Consider the following 16,940-nt stretch of genomic DNA (forward strand, 5'->3'; position numbering starts at 1 on the left):
AATTATATCTCCATAAGAAAAGGGCTGTGTAATCCACTTTTATTTTTTTAAATGTAATGTGTAATTCGTGTGTATTTTGTTAACTGTAACTAAAAAAAAACTGTAAAAACTCTTCATCAAGTCTTCATCCCTGCTCTGGGCAATATTCTTGCAGGGGTTCAGACTTATTTGCCCCTAAACAGACTACAGTGTCGAACAAACACAAGAACATGAGCGCTGAAAAGAAACTTATCCTTCGCGTCTGTGAATTAAAGACATAGTTTGCATTGTTGCGGGGTGCACTTGCCCCAGCTGCGGCAGCCTCGGGACAGACAGCGTGAGAAGAAAAAAAGCTGCTTTGACGTCAGCCACGTTAGATTTCAGTAGTCCAAGATGGCGGAGGTGAGCGGGGTGAGGAGCAGAAATCACTTCGAGCCCAACTGCAAAAACCGAGTCGTTGACGAAGGTAAACCGCTGTTGATTGTGTCTAATATATTTATGACAGTGAGCCGAGGGTGAAGTTGAACACGGGGGTTGAAATGTAAAGTGTTTTTTTTCCTTTTCTTCCTGTCGTCTTTGTCTCTTGTGAGTGACAAACTCTCGCTTTTCCGTTAGCCAGACGCTTGTGTTTTCAGTTGGGAGACCCGCGGTGTTCTGCCAAATGTGGTAACCCCAGCCAGAATATGTCTCCCCCCCTCTCCCCCCAAACACAGTCCTACTTTATTGTTTTAATCAGTTTTCTCTCAGTCAAGACATGCTTTCACTCTGTAAGTTGACGTTGGTGAGGGAGGAAAAAATAAAAAAGCTGTTGTTTTGTTTGAAACTGATTCTGACCCGGATATAATATTCAGCGGCGACACCTGTCGGCTCATTTGTCCGAGCCGTCACTTTCACCTGGCCCCGCGGCGGACCGGCGGCTCGTCGGTGGGTTTTTATCGTCTGTAAACCAGCCTGTAGTTGCACAGTCACTCCGTATTGGCTTCACCTGGCACCGTCTCTGAACTTTGAAACAGTCCGCGTTACGCCAGTTTCCTGTAACGGGGTTTCAGCCTAACTACACCAACGCATACGTTAATCTTCTCATCCCACTAATGACTCGGATATTTTTAAATACCCTATTATTAGTCTGTTTGTGAGCAGACTTAAGACGTGATTGCGGTGCTAATTTTGTCCTCTGAATACAACTAAGCGCATGTCTGTATGTATGTGCATTTTATAGCTACAAAGTATTTTGTGTATGAGCAGGAGGAAAACATAATTCAGTGTTTATACAGACGCTTACTGACCCAAAAACACAAAACAAGTAAACCATAGTCGGATATATGTAGCTCCCTCACTTTGCAGACTCATTGTGGTCACTATTGAATGTCCCATGATGAATATAAGTTAATTACAAATGTGTATATTATTAATTTCTGTATTCCCAAGCTTTTCAAAGTAAATATAAGTATTGCTTTAGTTGGGTTGGATGTTACGGTTGTTTAATATCAGGATAAATTATAACAGTAGCCTACGTATTGGTACATTAGCAAGGATGCATCTCCCCATCTGTGACAACATTGCCGTCTTTGAATTGGTTGTTTTATAGAGCTGAAACAATCAATCACTTAGTTGATGTACTGGAAATTGGCAACATCTGCAAACAGTCTAAAATGTGAATATTTGCTGCTTTTATTTGCTACTTTTATACACCAAGTAATTCATTGATTATTTAAAAGACAGTTGACGAACTAACAAATAATAAAAATCAGGAGCATCACATCCCGATAACCCTTGTGTCTACTTTCATACATGCCAGCTGACTCTGTGGCAACAACGTTCACTAACTGCGGCTGCTCTTAATCTGCACTTTGTCCTCACAGACTCTCTATTGGTCTACTTGCTGCAATTGAACATTTGCCCTCCTTGACTCTTGTCCAGGGAGGCCGGTCAGGTTGTCATTTGGCTCTGGTGTGCTGGGAAGTCAGTGTACCTGCATCTTAATGGGCTACAGTGAATTCCTCCTTCTTTTTTTCGTTAACTCTGCATTGTCTTGTTGACACTCATGTTGCCTAGTCACTTAGACAGTATTCATGTAAAATACAGAGTCTGGATCTGACGAGGCGAGACGAGAGCGTTGTGCCATTATTCTCTCTTATGATCCAAATGAAAATGGGAAATGTCCTAAACGGCAAATAGTTTACGTAATCTCGTCACTAACAGTTAGAAGTAGTTATTTTCCTTGCCTCTTTAAAGTGAAACCTCCCATATTTAGACAGCTGGTTAAATTAAGTGGACCATAGCCTTATCAAAGTCTGCCTCAGATATAGTGCAGGAGTCCAGGGAAGGGAGAGCTGATTTGGGACGCGGTGTGATGTAGGCTAGCTTGCGTAGACACACACTATTCTTGCCATGCATAGTTAAAGATAGAGCCCCATCAGAGGGATGGAGGGATGCAACATACTTGTGTGTTTGTGCGATGCTTTATGTGTGTGTGGTGTACTGTACCTACTCTTCATCTCTTGGTAACTGTGTGTGTGTGTGTGTGTGTGTGAGAGAGAGGAGAGAGAGAGAGAGAGAGTGTGAGTGAGAGTGTGTGTATGGGCAGGAAAACATGTAGGCCAGTTAACATCTGCTCTGTGCCTCCATAAGATAAGAAGTAAGGTAGCTAATTTTAGTTCTGCCCTCGTTTTTTTTTTTTTTTTTGCGCGCTGAGGAGTACGACAGTGCATTAGCCACTTTATCATGAAGTGAGTGTTGCAGTGAACGCACATATCAGCATTGCTAATGGTTTTTCACTGGCTGTTATGCTTCCTTGCATGCTTATTGTGTTTTGTCTCTCGCACACATTCTGCTGCAATACAGACTCCTCGCAGTCCCAGCAGAATAGTGTCTTTGTGTGAGTCCCCTCTGTGGCCGCAGTCTGTGCCACTTCATCCTGCTGAGTGCTGCTCTGGATTTGAAGGGAACCTGCACTGCCACAGACTAGGGAAATGTGCAGGGCTAATTTGTGTGCTGAGCAGATTACTGTAACTGCCTCGTGCTTGCAACAGTTCTTTAACACGAGCACAGCATTGCTGCTGCCCTTTGGGAATTTGCAGCACCTCTAGGTTGATCTTTGATTGCCCCATTTACAGTTGTCCTCTGGAGCAAGAATATCACCGATTTCAAAACTGCCCTCCCACCACCTTCAAATGGTCTTGGGTTTTGACAGAGTTGAGATGCTGCCAGTGCTGGGTCAGGGAGTCAAACAAGCCTGCATTTCCACAACTAACAAGTACATGAAACAAACAGCATAATAACTAAAAGTCATTGACTGTATCTTGAACATTGCCTGAATGTAGTTTTACAGTTGCGGCGGTCAATAGTAAGTTCTTTCATTTTCATTATGATTAATCCATATTGTTTCTTCACCACACGGTCCAGCACTGTGTTGCTTTCTTTTCAATAAAAATGCTTACTTGACATTCATTATATACCATTGTACATGTGAAGAGGTTTGAAGATCTGTCTTGTGTTCAGACTTGGGTAATGTGAAATCTAATTTGTGTGTTCGTTGCAAGATGCTACCTGAGGCCATGAATGGAGGAAAAGTTTAATATAGTATTAGCTGCTCTCTACCTGTGTCAACCACACAGCCAGTGTATGAGCATCCATCGGTCACGGCACAATAGTTTTTTTTGAGAGATGTTCTTGTGTTTTATATCTGTTACTGAATTAAGCACACTAACTTCAATTGGAAGTCTAAACCAGTAGATTCAAAAACAGTGCATTAAAAACAACAAAGAACCCAACTCATGACTTTAATATGTAGCTACATCTTTAGATAATTCAGAACATTAGAGCTGAAACAATTGGTTGATTTAATTGTTTAGACGACCGACAGACAAAGAAAAGAGAATTACATTCACATGTTCCAGCTTCTAAATTGTGAGGATGTGCTACTGTTCTTTGTCTTATGTGATGGTAAAAGTAATATCCTTTTGACCGTTAGTTGGACAAAACAAGACATTTTGCACCTTTTTGGCATTGAAAAAGAATCGAAAATGATCATCAGGATTTGTGTGTTTCTATTATTAAAGGGTAAATTATTAGTGTTCACTCTAACCTTACCAGTAACGTCTTTCAGGTTGTCATGATAGTTGGTGTTCGATGATGGATGTGCCATCAGAATTTGCTTTACTTGAGGTAGATGACATAGAAGGGTTTACTATATGCTGTATTAGTCTTACTATTGGATACAGGCGGCGTATCCAAGGTGTGTCTGTGAAGCAACAGCAGGAGCAATCTGTTGGGTCCCATCAGTTGGCCGAAACCTACATTTGTTTGTGGTGAGAGACAACTTGGCACAGTTGAATGGCTAATTAGTTGAAATATTTGAATGAGCAATGCTTGATCCTTGCTGTTCTACCTGTTCAGTGGACTGTGCGTCAGGTACATGGACACTTCCAGTACGTACTTCAGGGAGTGTCATCTTAATCCTGCTCCAGTGATTTTTATATCTGTAAAGAAAAGCCAGGAGTGAAGGTAAAACATGATAACGGTAGAGGGCTAAACATCCTTCTTTAACCTTTTTATTTGTGTGAATAATACTTCACTGAGGTCAAGGTAGAAAACTGCTTTAGATATAAAAGGTAAACACTTTTGTCTTTTAACATTTGAATTGTACTTTAATTGCATAAAATAATTAGAACTGTATTGATCAGTTAATTAATTGCTTAGTCAATAATAATAAATTGAGTGCAGGTGTTGGACTGTTGGTTAGACAAAACAAGACATTTGAAGACTGGAAATTGTCAATAATAACAATAGACAAGCTACTCATCTGCATTCTCTACAGTTTGTGGTGCAGCACACTTGCTCATCCTGCAGTCATAGCACTGTTACAGGAAAGAAGGAACTTTGCAATTTTTAGAGGAAATATGTGCTTTAGATTTAAAGGAAATACCTTCAGACAAACATCAAAATGACAGAAGAAAAATGTGAAAACGCTGTCCTCGTAACTTTCTTTCCTTATGTCCTTTTTGCTTCCCCTTTTGTGATTTTCAGTGCATGGGCTATTTTCAAGCTTGACCTAGATGTGTAGAGCAGAGTGGGCAACAGTATTTAGACCAGCACAATATGCTGAAAAGGTTATCTATTATTTGACCGCATATAGGGCATTTCACTTCCTCTTTAATTTCTTAGAACAATAGTCTCTCTCACACGTAAACAAACTTCTGACAATGAAGCCTATTCCTCAGAAAAATATTTTTCGGTTTTGCTACGTAACCCTGCCTCCACATTCTTCTCTCTCTTCTCACTTTATGTCCATTGTCTGTACACCAGCATGCAGCAGCCAGAGTGTAATTTTATATTTCGTCTCATTACTTTGTCCTGTTATCTAAAGGCTTAAGTGGTGTGGAAGATGTCCCCATTTATCGGCATAAGAAGAGGCCCCCTTTAGCCACCCCTGAAGACCTGGAGGATGAATTGCTTCCCAGGACCACAGCCTCAAACTCGGGCAAAAATGTTAACCTCAACCCCTCACCAGATGAAGAGATTCAGGAAGAAGAGGTAAAGCAATGTTACATTTACTACCATATTCCTGTCTATTGATAAGCATGTATACCATATCTAACTTAGAGTCCCAGTTTCTCTTTATTCTAATCACCACTCTCAACTTTATCTAGATTTCCCATTTTCCAAAAATTTGAAAACCAAAAGGTATTTAATTTTCTATAATGAAAGACAGAAAAAAGGAGCAAATCTTCACATTGAAGAAGTGCCATCCAAGGCCATTTTTTAGTAGTAGGCTCTCTTTTGATTGACTAATCATTTCAGCCTTAATGGCAGTGTTGATCACATGAATCCTGAAGACAGAATGGACAAATGAATGCATGAACTGTGTATGAACAAGAGGTACTGCAGACGAAGAAGAGAGTTCTTGTGTTTCTCACAAGGCATTTATATTCTTGAATACTAGCTGTGTCTTTGATTTACAGCAGGATCCTGAAAGTGTTTGTGTCGCCTTTCTGGCCAATCTCATCCTTGTGATTTTCAGTTCCCTCTCCCCTCCCTGAAACCACCAGTGTAATCACTTAAACCTCTGTCGATGCCAGGGAAAGCCCTGATTGATTGCTAACTCATGTCTTCAGGCTGAAGTAGAGGAAGAAAAGGCCAGGCCTATCCAGATCGTCCTGGCCAACGAGGATGAGCACAGCTTTGAGCTGGATGCTGCGGCGCTGGAGAAGATCCTCCTGCAGGATCACGTGAAGGACCTGAATGTGGTGGTTGTGTCTGTGGCTGGGGCCTTTCGCAAGGGCAAGTCCTTCCTGCTGGACTTCATGCTACGCTACATGCACAGTCAGGTGAGATAAATAATGTGGGATTTTCATATTGTTTCTGGACATACAGGGGTACATCTGGGGTAGAGAAAAGGGAACAAGTACTGAACACATGATAAGTGTTTCTTAAATGACGCTGCATATTGATTAGAAAGTTTATAATCCAGACAAAGTCCGCCAGACTTTAATACACTCTTATTTTGTATTTTTTTCACTTAATCTATAACAGTAGTGAGGTTATTGGATGTTTTATTGAAGAAGTTGCATCGTTGGTATTTATTGTGTAAAATTAGGTTACATGAGATTGATAATTTACTAATGCAGCTGATAATTAAATGGTAATTTTTACAGAGATAAAGCCGAGATTTTCCTCTTTGACTTCCACACAGCTATATGTAAAGTGTGTAAGGCTGCAACTCACAATTATTGTCTCTATGAATTGTTCGGCCTATAAAAAAAAGTGTTTGTATTTGTTCAATAGCTGGTGAATTCTTGAAAGTGTTCTTGCCACAGTGTTTTTATTAATATCAAAAGGACTAATCTGACCTGTTAATAAATCACAAAAGTTTTTACAAAGGCAAAGACCTTTAGATATTAACTTTATTGATTTTAAAATATGCCTGTAAGGGTCTTATTTACATATGATTAGCCTATCATGAAAATTTAGAAATGCAGCCTGATGCAGTTGTTCTTAATTGAACCATCTGTTAGTCAAATTGGTGATCTGACCTCATTTACTTATAAAATTAAGTTCTTGCACTGGTGCACAGCGTCAGTGAGACAGGCCCTTGCTGAAGGTATGTTTACATAAGCTGAGTAAACATTAAACGTCTCATCTTCCTTTTGGGCTTTTATTATTGTCTCACATTCGCAGTCGGTAGAGATTGTGAAAGCAGGTGGGCTAGATGAGCTAGTACATCAGATGAGATTACAACCAGTACTGGCATGTGTTTCAGAATGTGACAAGCAAAGACAAGTGCTTCCTGTTTGGTGTCATACTGAGATACTTACTCAACCAGGTGGGGTGCAGCAAGGTGTATGAATAAGACAGGGTGGTGTAACTGCTCTCAGACTTCTGGGTAGGTGAATTTTAAAGAGTTGCCGAACTCAATTAGATATAAATAAGATGGACTTTTATTATTCTGATACATCATGTATGTCAAGATTGTTTTCAGTCTAATACACCTAATGTTCCTGTGTGGTTACTGTCCTTTGAAATAATGTCTGTAAATATGAATAACACAAAGTGGCACATTACACACGCGCACACACACACACAAGCCCATTCTTGAGCATGTCCACCCAACAACTGTGTGACTTGCACTGACACAAGTGTCAACAACTAGTCGTTCAGACCTTCTGGCAGCAGCTGGACAGACAGAGGATCACCTTACGCTCACACATACTCATTAAGACACACACACACACACACACACACACACACACACACACACACACACACACACACACACACACACACACACACACACACACACACAGGCCAGACAGAACAGTGTTGGGACCCATTCTCACAGCTGTTGAGCAGCATGAATATGGGCATTCATCAGTCTGACCAGATCTGCACATGTTCACATTTTTCATCCAACACGGATGCTTTTGTTTAGCTGTTTATTTACATTTAATAATTATATATAGCAATTAATGTTACAAAGTATTACAGTATATAATATTTTTGGTTTGACTTGTTGTTATCAAATTACAAAATACCATTTTGCTTCGTCATAAGATCCTGGTTACACATTCAGCACAGATGTATTGTTGCACCAGGAATCAGTGTTCACACATACTTTGCCTTGCAAATCAGGTATTTGCTTGTGAGGCTAGTTTATACATTTCCTGTTTGTGGTCAGTGGTCACCTCACTTGTCAGCCAGAAATACAAACAGGTCACAGTAGCTGCAGTGGTGGTACGGCTCGACACGACACCACCCGCTTTTTGTACCTCTACTTTGTTTCCCACTGCAGCTAGAGCCCCCTTCAATGTACAATTGGGAAACCACACACTGGAGCTTTACTTTGGTCTTAAGAAGCTGCAGCCACACTGTACATTTACTGCCAGTTGACAGGATCGTTATATAATGCCAGTCAAAGTGTGGCCTGATGGTGGTGAATGTGCAGATCAAATTTCACACCAATTTCCCAGATTAGGGTTTTTTAAAATACAGTCTAACACTACAATACTTTATTTCACCACAGATACCTAATAAAGACAGTTCCTCATGAATATTTGACAATCTGAACCAAATGCTGGTGGAGTTTTTTTTTCTTTAAACCAATCTTCATCTCTTCTCCTGTTTCACTTTCCTCTCATCTTACCACTCCCCGTCTCCTCCCTCATCTCCGTCTGCCACAGAGTGAGTCGTGGATGGGAGGTGATGATGAGCCCCTGACAGGGTTCACCTGGAGAGGAGGCTGCGAGAGAGAGACCACGGGAATTCAGATCTGGAGCGAAGTGTTTGTGGTCGACAAGCCCGATGGCAGCAAGGTAGACAGATATCATACAAACAATAATATAATACCATAAGACCTCATGAGTTCCAAATGTTCTCATACATGTTTAAATTTGTTTTGGTAGAACCTGGTAAATACCAGGTTAGTATTCTTATTGAGATGTTTACATGTATAAGAAAGCAAACACAACAAACACCCTTCTTGGCCTACAGGCTGAAGTTGGCAGCATATAACATTTATTGCCTCTCGTCCCAACAGGTTGCTGTGCTCCTCGTTGACACTCAGGGAGCGTTTGACAGCCAGTCCACCATAAAGGACTGTGCTACTGTGTTCGCCCTCAGCACAATGACCAGCTCTGTACAGGTGAGACTTTAAAGTGAAAAATACACTGATGCTTTTTTATCTCTTGAAATGTCAACATTTATAGCTCATGTTGTGTGTGTTTTTTTTATCTGTTCAGGTGTACAATCTCTCCCAGAACATACAGGAGGACGACCTGCAGCATCTACAGGTTGGTGTCATTTCTTCTCCTTGCAGGAAAAAGCAGAACCAAAGTCTGCTGCAGTTATTTCTGTTTTCTGATCATTACTCTTTCTCCCATACGTAGCTCTTCACAGAATATGGCCGACTGGCAATGGAAGAGATCTACCTGAAGCCTTTCCAGGTACTGTCTGCTTCTGTTGACTGTGTTTGTGAACATTTTATATACATTAGATCCGATTTAATGAATGTCATATATCACTGAACGTGCACCTTGTCATAAAATCTGCCTATTCAATTAAATATGTGGCTGCACAGCAAGAATTTTATTTTTAATGAGTAATATTAGGGGATTATTAAAATACTAATTTAATAATAATTTAGAGAGGTCATTTCAGTTAGAATGTAATTGAAAACAGGAAAGGTATGGACAATCAGTGATCAGAGAACTGATCAATATCTAGCCACATAACCATTATTATCTAATCAAATACAACATGTCTCATTGTGTCTCTGTGATGTTGGTGGTGTGTTTCAGTCCCTGATGTTCCTGATTCGAGACTGGTGTTATCCTTATGAACACAACTACGGATTGAAAGGGGGCAACAACTTCCTGGAGAGAAGACTACAGGTGAGACTCATTTTATTTTCTACCCTGATATTTCTGCACATCGTTAAAGATACTTGTGCAGCAGGTCACACACTCACTGTTCTGTCATGCAATCCACATATTTTCGACAAGCACAGACATACCCAAAGTCGTTTGTTAAGTTCGCTCAGCGTGTCACATTTAAAATTCAAGTATATTGGTGTTTGCTGACACAGGTGAAACAGAACCAACATGAAGAGTTGCAGAATGTGAGGAAGCACATCCACTCCTGCTTCTCCAACATCGGCTGCTTCCTGCTGCCACATCCAGGCCTCAAGGTGGCCACCAACCCGTACTTTGACGGCAGGCTGAAAGGTAATGAAACAGGAAGATGCACATGTACTAATAATGAAGAGTGATATCCAAAGCATACTGGACTGTGATGTTCATGCTCCAGAGGACAACCAAGATGTGGGTTTGTGTGTTTCAGACATCGATAGGGATTTTAAAAAGGCGCTGGCCGAGCTGGTTCCTCTCCTACTGGCCCCTGATCGACTGGTAGAGAAGGAGATCGGAGGCAACAAAGTCACCTGCAGAGATCTCCTGGAGTACTTCAAGGTCTCAGGATTTTATTAAAATCTAGTGATTTTCACACTAATTTCTCATAGCCCTAAATTATTCACTCTGCTAACATAGAACTAGTCATTTGACAAACAAAAGTGTTAGGATGAATAAAGGTTGAAAATAAGTCTTAAAGTACTTTCCACGTTCTTTACTCACTGTGTTATTTGCATATTGAATATTAACATTGTACAGGACACACCGGTGTGATAATCTGTATTATTTTACATTCTTGCAGGCTTACATAAAGATCTACCAAGGTGAGGAACTGCCTCACCCAAAGTCCATGCTACAGGTCAGTTACAGTCTCAAAACCTAAAGGATTTTATGAAGTATGGGTCACATTTTAGGTTTTAATTCTCATCTTTTGTGGTCCTCAAAGCTATCTTGACTCTCTCTCTCTCTCTTTTCCTGTTTGTCAGGCAACAGCAGAAGCCAACAACCTGACTGCTGTGGCAGGAGCCAAAGACATGTACAGCAAGAACATGGAGCTGGTAAGGATGTGTTCTCCTTTCACAATCATCATGAGTCACAATAAATTCAATATTAATGTTGCCAAAGATGTCTAGATGATGCTGTAGTCATGGTCTGGCAAACTGGAAGTTGGAACTGGAGTTGCATGCTAATGCAAAGTCGGAAACTATTTTTGTTTTTCCTTAAACCTCTTCGGTCCATCACACTTTGTTCCTCTTTCATTTAAACTCACTTGTCCTTCCCTTTTCAGGTGTGTGGCGGGGACAAGCCATACATCGCCCCGACTGACCTGGAGCGCTGCCACGAGGAGTTTCGCGAGCATTCAGTGCGGTTCTTCCGGTCTGTGAAGAAAATGGGCGGCGATGAGTTCTGCCAGCGCTACCAGAACCAGCTGGAGTCAGAGCTGGACGAGGCCTACAACAACTTTTCCAAGCACAACGACGGCAAAAACATCTTCTACACGGCGCGCACCCCCGCCACGCTTTTTGCAGTCATGTTTGTCACCTACGTGGTGTCTGGAGTGACGGGCTTCATCGGTCTGAGCACCTTAGCAGCGCTGGCTAACTTGGTCATGGGCGTGGCGCTGCTGTCACTGTGTGCCTGGGCGTATGTGAAGTATTCTGGAGAGTTTCGGGAGGTGGGAACGATGATAGACCTGGTGGCAGAGACACTCTGGGAACAGGTGGGTAGTCGACATGAGAGGAAGGAAGAGAGAGTGTGTGTGTGTGTGTGTGCAGACTAATCTTGAAGGTTTTTTGAACAATTATTAACAATTAAATTTGTAAGGAGTGTTGTTATGGAATTTAAGCTTGAACTGATACACTGTAGGCTGAATGTTTTTTCATTAGAAAAGGTCTGGCCGATCTGTTAGGTATTAAAACAGTTTATCAAAGGTAGTTCAGGATCAGTGTATACAGTATGTCGGCTGATACGTAGTAAGAAATTGAAATACAGATCAGCCAAATATGTTTGAGGGAGTATAGAAACAATGTCTTCTTTACATTAGGGCTGAAACTAATGATAATATTTTTTATTAAAGATGAGTCTGTTGATTATTTCTTTAGATTAGAGAGACTATAGACTATAAAATGTCTGAAAATAAGTTAAAAGTTTTATTTATGGTGATATATAACTGAGAAAAGCTACAAATCTGTATATTTTAGAGGCTGAAGCCAGCAAATGTTGATAAAGAAGTCAAACAATCAGTTACAATAGTTCTATCTATTAATTGACTGATAGTTTTAGCCCTAGATTGCACAGTTTGTCCACCAGAGAGCACTGATGGGCTATTTTTGAACTGTAAAATGTTCCACTCAATGCTTCCTGGTCACAATTGGTTAATAGCCACATTTAAGTGAATATCAGCCAATATATTGTTCTTGGATTCTATAACTCTTAAAGATTGATGTATGTCTGCCAAAGAAACCCAGTATTGGCTTTAGTATTAGGTTTAGACCAGATTAGGCATTTAGAGTTAGGTGGTTGTTGTTGTTGTTGTTGTTGTTATTGTTATTATTATTATTATTATTATTATTGAATAAAATGTCATTGTCAGCTTGATACATATTTTGTTTTGCATACTACTGTGTGATGTTGGGTAGGGATTAAACCAAATATGTGTGTTTTGTCTTTGTGAGGCTGTCACTGCAGACATAAAACATGATCTGACCTGAGAGGTAGTCGGTAGGTTGTCAAAGCTTAGGGCAAGGGTTAAATAAGGTTTATAAGTGAGTAAATGGGTTTTTTTTATTTAATGTTTTCCCCCAGGAAAATAACACTACATAATGTGTGTATGTGTGTTGATGCCATTGGTTTCTACTGTCGTTAGGCTTCCCTAAAGTTCCTCTGTTGCCTTTTTATTTCTAGGTGTTTAAAAAGTCCAGAGAGAAAAAATCCTTCAATCAGTTTTGGTTTCCTTCTGTCCACTACATGTTTATTATTGTGTTGTGTCTCGTCTTCACATCCCATAATTCATTTCACAAACTCTGAAGAACCATTGTTTCACTCCACCTTTCAGCGCTCCCTCCACACAATCAGTTCTCCATCTGCAGACTGTACTCAGGTGTACAAATATGAAGCCACAGTGTTTGTGTTTCTTATCTATTTTGAGTTTCATGAATGTTTGGGGTTCACCACAAACGCAGCCCTCATGTCTCCTCTGACTGCTCCCTCCTTCCTCTGCTTTTGTCTCTCTTCCTCCTCTTTCCTCGCCTGCTTTACAGAAGACGGTCAGAAAGGTGAGAAGTGTCGCGTCTCATGTCTCTGATCTTCTCCCTGCCGGTCACAACATCCTGCCTCATTTCCTTTCACCTTCTCCTCCCCCTCCTTCTAGCAGTCTCCACATATTCTTTTGATTTTAATGGTTCAACATCTACCCTGTCTCTCATCTCTCCTTTTTTAACCTTTATTCGTCCTTCATCTACCCTCAAACGTCTGGATCTATCGTTCTCATATTTGTCCTGCTCCTGTGTCGGTCTGCCTGTCAGTCTTGTTCCTTGTTTAACTCTCCCGTCCCTCCCTGCTGTCCTCTCAGGTGTTTTCCAAACTTTTGGAGCCTGTCAGGAGCCGCCTGGCATGGCCCGTCTCTCTCCTCCCTTCATTCCCATCAGGAGCGACACTGGGACTCAGAGCTCTGTCTCCTCTCAACAACAACTACAAGAAGACTAAATAGCTGCTGGACGACCGGCGGATTCAGACTGTTAAACCTCCTTCTCGTATTGAAACTTCTGCAGTTTTTTGGCTTCTTTTATTGTTCATTTTCAGTCCAATGGTGCTGGATTCTTATACTTTAACCCCTGGGACCCACTCTGTGTGGACTCCCTCTGAACTTCACTGAATGTATCTGGACACTGGCAGGCCAGGCCCATCTCAGGATCTCAAGGACTTGAAGCCTGCTCAAACGGTTTTTAATAATTATTGTTGTTTTTTATTATTTGAAGGGGTTTTGGTCATTTGTGTTGTGGATCTTTTGTTTCTGTGGTCGGCATGTTGAAGACTGCATCCTGTTTTCGTTCCTTTTTTATTTAACGTTTTTCTTCCCTAACCTACTTTCTTTCAGTTTCTTTGTCCCCTTTTATAGATGGTTTTCAGACAAGTTAACTTGATTTGTTTTCATACAAGATCCTCTTTTTTGTCTTCTCTCCCACAGGTTTTGAAGCCATTAAGTGAACATTATATGGAAGACAACGTCAGACAGACGGTGGTTAACTCAATCAAAGCCAGCTTGACAGAACAAGGCTCGCAGCACACCAAGTTAAAGACTCACTGACACTCTTCCTTCTCATCTCTCCCCCCCCCTCGTGTTCACCACCCTCCTGCCCACTCGCTCAATGTGTTCAATCCTAGAACTGTGGAACTAGTTCAACACCAAAGCTGACCCTCTTTTTATTCCCCCGAAACGGCCATCATCACATCACTGCCCCATCTTTATTTGCTGTTGTGGACCTGTAGGCTCGCTGTGTGCCCTGCTCTTCATCGCCCCCCAGTGCCTCAGAGTAGAAACTGCACGTTCATGAGAGTACAGAGGAGAGAGCCTGGCAGCGGCTGCGTCTCTTGCCAAAACAGGACCTGAAGGACTGTCATCTTCTCCAGAGTGCCATGCTGCGCTAGATGAATCCTGAGTTGTAATGCATACTATAGGCTGACACACACACACACACACACACACACACACACACACACTGACATCTTTGCTGGTAGCGGACTACACTCACTTCAGGATTGAGCTGTAAATCAGGGAAAACTGACACCGCCGTGGGCAGCTGTTATCAACAATGGATGCAAACTAAAACCCGTTTCTGTGCATTTAATCATTTTGTCTTACAGTTCAGACAGTTCAGAGCTCAGTTTACTTCCTCTTCAGCCTGTTTAATTAACGTTTCCTACAAGCACAAGTGACCAATCGACTCAGAAAACGCATAATGAGCTGATTGTCGTGTTATTGATTCTACTGAAGCGAAAGTAAGGAGAGGCTATTTTAACTGTCAAATGTCCAGCCTGTCCTGGTTAACTGACTTATAAATGAACTGAAAACAGGAAATCAAGCAAAACTGCATTTTTCTTTCCTTCTGACATACTGCTAGTTCACCTGCCTCCATTCATTCAGTTTCTCCACAGTAAGTATGGGAGGCATGTTAACCAGCTGACCTAATCGAACTGGGCTCAGGTTGCTTCTGGACAAGACCTCTGTACGTCTCTCTGTCCTTCCCTTTAACATTGTGTGATTGTAACCCTAAAGAGAACTGTAGGAAGCCTCGAGCCTCTCAGCTGATGTTTGATCTGTTTTTAATTTAGAACTGACGTGTTTTATCTGGCCTTTAGTGTCTTGTAGCGGACCTGCCAGTAGTTGGCCCTCTGTGTGCTGTTAAGAGCTACCGTGTTGTAGCATTAAGCTAGCTAAGAGCTTTTAGAGCCCAGGCCTCTATAGTCAGGTAGTCAGGGAGGACTGTCATTTCGAACCATTTTCTCTTCCACTGCCTTTCATTAAAGCCACACTAGCCCTATTTCCCCCCACACGTTTTTAAGACCTACAGGCTGTAAGTTTGATTCTTGCTTTTCGGGAGTTGGAGATATACATCTTTTATTTCTTTAGCCCAAATTCAAAAGCTTAGACACTTTTGCTCTCCAAGAGGAGGAGATTGATACCAGTCTTATCTAATTCCTGGCTAGAAAGTGAGAAGTGTATCTCCCAGTGTTGAACTATTCCATTAACTGATGAGAAATGATCTGCCCACTGCCTTTTCCCCCTAACTCTAAATCACTGGACTCATGATACAATCAGTCAAGTAGTGATTTTTTAAAATGTTATTCCTCCACAATAGGAAGATTGAAGAAACCTGTCCTTTGATCTCTTTTTTTTTTTTTTTTTTTTACTTCAACAGCTGCATCACATCTGTCTGAGCTCTTTCGCATTGAATCCATCCACATAATTTCTCACCTCAAGCGCCAGTCTCGTACTGTACAGTCTCTCGTTTTCTGTGTTCACATATTACAAATCGGGCATGTATGTTGAATTAAATATTTAAATAAACTTTGTATACATTTTATAGTGAATCAGTTGACAATGGCTGTTGTTTTTCTTCTTCTCTTGATCAACTTAACAGTCTGTGGTTTAAGAATGATAAGTTGCTGCTGTAGGGTTTACACTAGTTGTCTCCTCACGAGGACAGACGTTAATAGAAACGTGGTGTGAATATTCGGACTCTGATAGGAAAATCTTTTGGTTGTGATGAGTGGGTTTGGAGACGATGTCTGTCTGCCTTTTAAAGATATCTCTGGTAATTTATTTTTGAATAAAATGTTTACCTTAAGAATAAATGATCTATACAATTCTTTCGGCTCCTTTTTCGTCTGTTCTTTTTGGAGTGACTTTATTTGAACCAAATGACACACTGTCACATTTCAGTTGTACAGTATTCCTTACACAGCTTTTACATTCAAGCACAGTTCTCTAAACACATTTCCTCGTATCACATTTCTTCCATTGCACTCACGCTGCCAACACAAAGCAACACAGCACATTTCTTAGCAAAGTTATGCAGAGGGTCTTGATTGTAAAATCCATGTGTATCTACTGTACTGTGATAGGTTTGGTTTCAGAAATGTGGACACAATGAAGATTGATTTAATGCACTAACTGTACTTAAAGCTATTACAAGGAGTTTTAACTGGCTATTTCTGTAGAGTTATTCTTAATGCCTGTCAGCAGGTCGGATTTGGTCCAATTCCCCTTGAAATCAATGAAATGAAGCTGGGGAAACCCTACCAACATTTGTCCACAGGGGCAGTTCCTAATGCTGCTTTAAAATAGTTTTGACACTTTTATAACAGATAACTGTTATATCAGCAGCTTCAACACAAATACTTTTCTGTCTTTGATGTAAAAAATTTTTATGAGAATATAACTAGATAAATATATCCAAAAAACAACATTGGCCATAGACCTTCTCTGTCAGCCCTGAGAATTATAGGTCTTCCCTTCAGTTTGCTTAAATAGTAAATGATCATAGAAACAACACAATA

The 16,940-nt window shown here is 40.9% G+C and overlaps 1 protein-coding gene across 3 annotated transcripts; it reads left to right on the forward strand.

The window, feature by feature from the left end:
• The first annotated feature begins 332 nt into the window (after window positions 1-332).
• Window positions 333-16,250, forward strand: atl2 (atlastin GTPase 2). Of its 3 annotated transcripts, XM_051419930.1 has the most exons (16): window positions 333-445; window positions 5,348-5,514; window positions 6,096-6,308; window positions 8,658-8,789; window positions 9,014-9,118; window positions 9,216-9,266; window positions 9,363-9,419; window positions 9,774-9,866; window positions 10,061-10,199; window positions 10,315-10,442; window positions 10,684-10,740; window positions 10,868-10,939; window positions 11,170-11,601; window positions 13,142-13,156; window positions 13,453-13,821; window positions 14,068-16,250. In XM_051419930.1, the coding sequence occupies exons 1-15, from the start codon at window positions 373-375 to the stop codon at window positions 13,588-13,590; spliced, it is 1,872 nt and encodes a 623-aa protein (XP_051275890.1). In that variant the 5' UTR covers window positions 333-372; the 3' UTR covers window positions 13,591-13,821; window positions 14,068-16,250. The 3 variants fall into 3 exon arrangements, with proteins under 3 accessions (XP_051275890.1, XP_051275901.1, XP_051275910.1); XM_051419941.1 differs by lacking the exon at window positions 13,142-13,156; XM_051419950.1 differs by lacking the exons at window positions 13,142-13,156; window positions 13,453-13,821.
• The last annotated feature ends 690 nt before the right edge of the window (window positions 16,251-16,940 follow it).

This window comes from Dicentrarchus labrax, unplaced genomic scaffold, assembly GCF_905237075.1.
Source record: "Dicentrarchus labrax unplaced genomic scaffold, dlabrax2021, whole genome shotgun sequence".
Lineage (NCBI taxonomy): Eukaryota > Metazoa > Chordata > Actinopteri > Moronidae > Dicentrarchus > Dicentrarchus labrax.

Coding starts and splice junctions, on each gene's coding strand:
- atl2 (XM_051419930.1), top strand. CDS start 373: ATGGCGGAGGTGAGCGGGGTGAGGAGCAGAAATCACTTCGAGCCCAAC. Junction 8,790..9,013: donor ACAAGCCCGATGGCAGCAAG/GTAGACAGATAT, acceptor TCGTCCCAACAG/GTTGCTGTGCTCCTCGTTGA. Junction 9,867..10,060: donor TCCTGGAGAGAAGACTACAG/GTGAGACTCATT, acceptor TTGCTGACACAG/GTGAAACAGAACCAACATGA.